The 7,673-nt window shown below is 37.2% G+C and overlaps 1 protein-coding gene across 3 annotated transcripts in view; it reads left to right on the forward strand.

The window, feature by feature from the left end:
- The window catches only part of LOC112511765 (phosphoinositide phosphatase SAC1), a 29,713-nt gene that overhangs the window by 11,458 nt on the left and 10,582 nt on the right, over window positions 1-7,673 (forward strand). For all 3 annotated transcript variants that reach the window (XM_025117503.1, XM_025117504.1, XM_025117505.1), the window contains exons 9-11: window positions 5,408-5,792; window positions 5,899-6,020; window positions 6,248-6,358. In XM_025117503.1, coding sequence (XP_024973271.1) covers window positions 5,408-5,792; window positions 5,899-6,020; window positions 6,248-6,358 — 618 coding nt within the window. The remainder of the gene's footprint in view (window positions 1-5,407; window positions 5,793-5,898; window positions 6,021-6,247; window positions 6,359-7,673) is intronic.

Genomic DNA, 7,673 nt, shown 5'->3' on the forward strand with positions numbered 1-7,673 from the left:
ATATATACACACACACATATATGTATAATCATGGTTGTTATGTGGTCTCCTTGGTGTAATGGCGGTACTTATATGGCATGGTGATGAACACTAGATGGTCAAATACTGTATATTTCTATTAAAATTGTGTGATTATGGAAGTACCAGCAATTCGAAATGCTGGAGGTCTCCCATGGCTACTGCCCAATGTACAATATCGAATTCATATCAGCCTTTATATCCTTCGGTCCCTATTTATACTACCTGAGTAACCTGACCCACGAACTTTGACTCTCTAACCGACTACACCAAACTAACTGATTCTTCTACCACAACCTACCTAGTTGACCTCCATCCTACCAAGGGTATAATACCTGCCTTCCAATACTCACTTGTCCTCAAGGTGGGAAGCAAAAAAAAAATGGTTCTAATTCTTTACATCAATGACAGGTGGTGGTGGTGGTGGTATTGGTGGCACCGGTGGTTCTCCATGGCTGTCGTGTAACTAGTCTGTTGTGGCCCTTCCCCAACGGAACATATAAATCATACTTTTCTACATTGATCGACTTTGTTCAAGGTTGTTGGCATACTCATTTTTTCCATATCCGACTACTTCCCTTCCTCTTTAGAGTTCTTTGTGCATGGCTTCATCTCGGCATTCAATAGTGGAAGCTGATGACTTTTAGACCTCTCTTGCACAAGATCACCATGAATCTTATCCAACTTCCGTTAAATCCTTCCCTTTTAGAACTTTGTACACCTCTTCTAACCTGAAACAAGTCAACGCTTAATGCCTCTTTGTCTTTGGCCTCCGTTTTGATGGCCTTCTCATAGACCTTGTACACTTCAGCTTCTTTATCAGCCTTTGACATTGCAGACGACAAAGGAGAAGTGGTGGTCTTGCAAAGCGATGGAGAGTGTTCACATCGTTTTATGAAGAAGTTCAAGCCATGACTTTCCTCCAATCTTCATCTTGGTACCTTCCCTTCCCAGTGCCAAAAAATGGCGCACCAATGCTTCCACCAGCGTCAGCCTAATTGTAGTAACATGACCTTGAGCCCCTTTTATCTAGTAAACGGTCTGTGTTGGTTCGCCTATTGGAAACACTGTAACACGTCGAAGCAAGTCACGATGACTTGAATCTTCTCTTCGGTTGATTGGCTCAACTCAAAGTTCCTTTCAAGTTTCAGCACACACCGCCCAACCGTCATAATCCACTCCCTCAAATGACAGTACATCTAATCTTCTTCCCTGGACCGCAAAACCCAATCCAGTCCTCGTCCTCTTCAGCTGCTGACGACAAATTCCCTTTCGCTTGCGACGTCTTGAATCTCGTTTCATCTTGAGTAACCACTCCATTTGCTTCATTACAACTTATACATCTTCTTTTAGGGAACAGACTTTGGCCTACATATTCCCTAAACTCTCCTCGATCTTGTCGACTCTTGATGAAATGCTCATCGTCATCCCGTCATTCATACTGCTCTGATACCAGATGAACACTAGATTGTCAAATACCGTAATTTCTATTAAAATAGTATGATTATGAAGGTTCCAACAATTCGAGAAAGTGGACGTCTCCCTTGGCTATTAGCCTCTATATCCCTCCTATTTATGCTACCCACCCACCAACTTTGATCTCTAACCGACTACACCAAACTAACTGATTTTTCTACCCAACCTACCAACCTTGACCGGTTGATCTCCAGCCGAATCCAGGGTATAACAATTGGCTTCCCGTGTCATGAGTGTGGGCATGATGATGACCAACCAATGAGGCAACTCGTCTCACGTCATATGTTTGGTCTAAAGTATAGCCCAAAAAATGAGGTTTAGAAGAATTAATAAAAAAGGCCACTTACATAAGAACTGAAAAGGTTGAAAAGTACCCTTGTATATTTGAAGGTTTGACTGAAAATAAGAGTAATAGCAACTAAATCCACTTTACGTCTCACGTTATCTTTTCTTTTCTCTTCTCCTATGTAAACCTGTAAGAGTTTTTTGATCATTCCTGGTATCTATCAAAGTTATCGTCGTCTGATTTTTCCGTTTACCATTTGCTGTCGTAAGCCTATAATCCTTAAAGATTACTTTTTAAGTTAATTTTAATCTATCAGCTATTTCTTTTACTTACAGTTGTTTTGGCTGAAACAGTTTATGTCAGAGTAGTACACCTGTTTTTTTTTAATAAATATCACCCACTTATTGTGATAATTTATTATTATGTTGGGATAAAATGTCTTAAATGTGAATTTGTTCATTAAATAGTGTTTTAGATACATCATTAATTATTATTATCTAAAATTGATCATTTGTATTTGATATTCAAATGATCGTATTATATAATTTTCCAATGTAATGAGGCGTGGACATGTAAATAACATGTAGTGAACGATTTGCCACCATATTGACGACACGACGGGTGCCATGTCCAAACGTCACATACATACTATATATGTGTGTGTATTATTTATCATTAGTCCTTTATATCCTTCCCCTCTCCTTTAACTTTAAAACTATAGACTAGAGATTGAATACAATTTTTAAATGGTTAAAGGGATAGCTTTTTAATGTTGAGTACAACCTTGTCGAGACTTCCTAGTAATCAAATACACAAAAATGGAAGATCTTAATATGTTCTTTTACTTATGTTGAGTGAAATTTGGAATTTGTGAAATATCTGGAATGTGATCTGGGTTTATGGCCGGGTGAATTTAGCGTTCATGTAAATGTTTTCGGTTCATTGAAACACAACATTAAATTTATGTCTTGCTAAATAAAAAACAGGCTTATGTTACATGACACCTACAGTATGCACAACACCAGTTTGATGGGTTATGTCTCTAACAAAATGAGATGCATGCCTTTCAAGTGGCTCTAGCTGTAACAAGTACTTTCTATTGATTTTTGTGTAAATTACATGTATATATACATTATATACAGGAGATGAGAGAATCAAATCTCTCTAGTTTCCTACTATATCCATACGTAACACTTACCCTCAAGCTGGTGCATAAATATTGATCATGCTTGATGCCAATTCAAATATTTTAGCCCAGCATGTGCCAAGCCCAAGAGTACTCCAAGTTTATTCTAGAAGGGCTAAAAGGGGAAAAAGGGGAAAAAGGGGAAAAAGGGGAAAAAAGGGAAGTTGGTAAAATTGATTAGGAAAGTGAATTTTCTGCCTCTATTTGAGAGGCAATACTTTTTTTTATTCATTGAGGAGATTTTCAGTATTTTCTTTGGCTCTTTGTATTACGCTTTGAGAGAGGGAGACTTCCCTGGTATTTTTTTATTCCCTATGTGATTATTCCCGTTTAGAGATAATTAATTCATTCAATTTTCCTCAATTTATTTATCCATTCCATTGGTTTTATTTCGATTCTTATCAATGCCTTGCTTGTTATAGATGTTATGTCCCATTTGCTACTTTTAACAAAATGTCTCCTAACTTGTCTTCTGTTCAAACATCTCCTCTTGTAATGAATCCGCCTTCAATCTTGTCACCGATAAAGGGACAAGCAATTTCAATATGTTTAGTTTGTTTCTGGGAGACAAGATTTGAAGCGATATGGAAAGTTGCCTGATTATCACAACGAGGCATTGCTGAAAGCGCAAGTGCATAGCCAATCTCTTTTAGTAGTCTATTGCTTCATACTATTTCACATAGTAAGTCAACAATAGATCTATACTCAAATTCAGCCATGCAGCAAGACACAGCATTTGGTTTCTTACTTTTCCATGAAATCAAATTCCCCCAACAAACACACTATCCTGAGGTAGATCTCAAGTCATCCTTGCATTCATCATAGTTTGCATCTGAAAGGGTTTTGACCGGAACAATGAAGCCTGCTACCTTAGCGTGACCATGACACCCATAAAACAATCCTCGTCCTCACGCCTTTAAGGTAACAAAGAATTTGTTCTAGAAGGGCCTAATGTTTAATTGTTGGAGCGGACATAAATCAACATACGACACTAATGGCAATTGCAACGTTGGGTCGTTACTGTAAGGTAATTCAACTTTCCATGAAGTCACCTATACCTCTCCGGATTCTTTCTTGGGTGTAAATTGGGAGTTATTGGGGGTGCTACGTGGTTTAGATCCTGATTTTCAAATCTCTTTTAGAAGATCAAGAACATATTTCCTTTTAGATAGGAAGTTGTCCTCGTGATATCTACTCCTATATTTAAGTGATCCCAAATCCTTTGTCTTAAAGTGAGGATGAAAAAAATGTCTTAAGTTCTAATATGCTTTGATCGTCGCTTCCGGTAATCACAATGTCATTAATATATGCTCCAAGTAGAACACAATCTTCACATCGCCCATAGAAGATGTATGATTGGATTGCACTTTTGCATCCATATTTCAAAATAACTTGGCTGAACTTGCCAAACCATGCTTGAGGATTCTATTTTAAGCCATCCAAGGGTTTCCAAAGGCGATATATTTTCTCATTCTCCCACTATGCAAAGAAAAGATGGAAACGGAAACAACCAAACAACAATATACAAATTGAATTAAAATACGGAATGAGAACTTGCCGAAATGATGATGGCGGCAATGAAATGCTGACAACAGAACAGCGCGCCATATGCGGCACTTGAGGTTCACACGGTGGTTGGATGGCAACCGTACTCACTTGGTAAGCCTTGGCGAAGCTTGTCAAAGTCCTTCTATGGGGGCTGTGAGAACTAAGGAGCCCTTTGAATGGGTGCCCTAGTTCAGACCTTAAAAAAATCTTAATTCTTACAAAACTTTGAATGGTAACCTTAAGTTTAGATTCCATGTAACAAGTAGTTCCTTTTGGTTTATGTTTAAATTACATGCATAGGTATATGTATATATTTTTTACAAGAGATATGAATAATCAAATCTCTCTAGTTTCCAGATCTCCCTAGTCTTCATAACAAGCCAAAATAGGACACATGGTATAATTGAGTTTATCCTCGAAAGGATGTATGAACCTTTTTATTCAATATCAGCTCCTTAGTGGTACTATTAGGGTGATTATTTGCTTCCAAGAGGATTTAGTAGCAAGAGAAGTAAGTGGAAATGTTTCTTGGAACTGCTGATAAAAGCTAAAGAATTTTGGAAGATTCTTATTGCCCTTCTCTCAACTCTACTTGCCTTCCTCCCCTTCGTTTCCCAATCTCTTCCTTCCAATCTCTCTCATCATGATGTCCAAGGCTGAAAAGGTTTGTGTTTGTCTTATATTATAATTATCTTCGTTGGTTTTTTATGTTAGAGAAAATCTTGCTTTTTTGGACTTGAACATGTTTAACATGATAAAATTTAGCTCTTGGAAGTGATGTTGAAGTAAATTAGCATAAATTTTTTGCATCTCATCTTGGACCAAAGGTTGATCTCTCGGATTATTATATTCCTAGTTTAAATTCTTATAGCCATTGCAACTTTCTCTTGCAGGGAGGCTTCCCTTAAAGATCTGAGAACTGGTTCAGGGGATCTATCAACGGTAACTGGTAATACAGATATTTCTAGTCACTTGATCAAACAAGACAGAGATCTGAACCATAGTCAGAAGATTAAGAAATATAACCACAGCAACAAAGATCCGCAGTTCCAAAGTGGAGTTTTACGAACCAATTGCATTGATTGCTTAGATCGAACAAATGTTGCCCAATATGCCTATGGTTTAGCAGCCTTAGGTCGCCAACTCCATGCCATGGGATTGACAGATGATCCCAAAGTGGATGCTGATAGTAGTATTGCTGCAGCTCTAATGGATATGTACCAAAGCATGGGTGATGCTCTTGCACAGCAGTATGGTGGATCTGCAGCCCACAACACTGTATGTACACTTGTGAAATTGCCGGCTAATTCACAACCAATAGGGATAGGGAGATTATTATAAGATGATGCGGTCTAATTTATTATTCCATTCATCATGATTGCAGGTATTCCCAGAGAGGCAAGGAAAGTGGAAAGCTACAACACAATCTAGAGAATTTTTAAAATCTATCAAACGTTACTATAGCAATGCTTATACAGATGGTGAAAAACAAGATGCTATAAATTTGTAATGTTCTATCTTACGTCATTAGTTCAATGTCTAATTGCTTAATTTATCATCCCATGGAGGCCTACTATATTTATGATTCAATGGCTTTTATATATTAACTCTTCCTTACTGGAGATATATTTAGGTTCATTTTCCTTCTCATGGATGCTCTAGGTAGTTTAAATTGTTTTTTATATTTTCTCTTTACCGAGCCTCTTAGTTCATCTATTTATTGTCTTGACCAGATTTTTGGGCTACTTCCAGCCACAGGAAGGAAAACCAGCACTTTGGGAGCTTGATTCTGATTATTATCTTCACGTATCTGGGATAGGGGATGACCTCATCCCAGAAGGCTGGTAAATTTCAAATACAATGATTACCAATATATGACTGATATTACAATGTGCAAGTACTCTTCTTTTTCAACTATATAAAGTTATGGGAACTAGTAGTGGTAGAATGATTATAGAATTGACATCACTTCCTGAATTTGTCTTATGTAACTATTAGGATCCAAACCCCCCGTTATATTTGAATTAACACCAAGCCCAAGGTTCTAAATCATGTGAGGCGTGGCATGGTGGCGAGGTCAAGCCTCAAGCCTTACACGCCATACCGAGGTCGCGGTGTGTTACAAGGCATGACATAAGGCGCCAAATTCATATGTCATATATATAATTATATCTATGTATGCACATGTATATTTTTGTTAGAGGAAAAACAAATAGAACAAAAATAAAATAGAGAGAATGAAATCTGTAGATCTCATTAATCATAAACCCTTTATATAGGGAAGAGTTGCAAGTAGATAACTACGAGAGATATCAGTTCTAATCTATCTCTAATGTTTATCTCAATCTATATCTCTATCTCTATCGTCATATCCTTTAGACGATCGGTACATTTATCCTATAACACTTCCCCTTATGCCGAGTGAAAGGAGTGATGGTGCACAACTTTTGCCTCGTTAAAACCTTACGCCAAAATGAAAACCCAGTGGAAAAGAATAAAAATAGGACAAAGGAAAGAGTACAACGCGCCAGTTTCTTTGCAATATATATACTTTACCTTTAGTCTAATATTTTCTCATATTCGTACGTTAATCATAAGAGTTTGGAAAGTAGTATGGTATATAAATTGTTGCCTCACTAAAACCTTACACCAAGGAACATAACCCAATGGGAAAAATAAAACCTTGGGTGAAGGAAAAAGCACAACATACCAATATTACATATATAGCAGACTCCCCCTTTTGTCTACTACTCCCCCTGATTCGTGCATTAATCTAGGGAGTTTGGAAAACATTTTCATTTTAATATTTTCTACATGTTTCTCAAATATGGTTATAGGTAATGATTTGGTAAGCAACTATGTCACATTCTCCTGGCATCCTACTTGATTCACTTGAATCTAGAGGAGTTTGTTATTGTTGATTGTATAGAAACTTAAGCAGAATATGCTTTGTGTTGTCACCCTTAATGTATCTTACTTTCGTTTGTTTGATATATGATGCATTATTTCCATATATGCTGGTAGGATTGTAGTTGAACTCAAGACACTAGATCCTCTACCATATGTAATGATAGTCCTTAACCATTTACACTTTTGAATATTCTCATATAAAGTAATTGTTGGAATGTAGGCTTCGGCCTTCTAAGTTAGACAAAAGGG

This window comes from Cynara cardunculus (assembly GCF_001531365.2).
Source record: "Cynara cardunculus var. scolymus isolate 2C chromosome LG 4, CcrdV1, whole genome shotgun sequence".
Classification (NCBI taxonomy): Eukaryota; Viridiplantae; Streptophyta; class Magnoliopsida; order Asterales; family Asteraceae; genus Cynara; species Cynara cardunculus.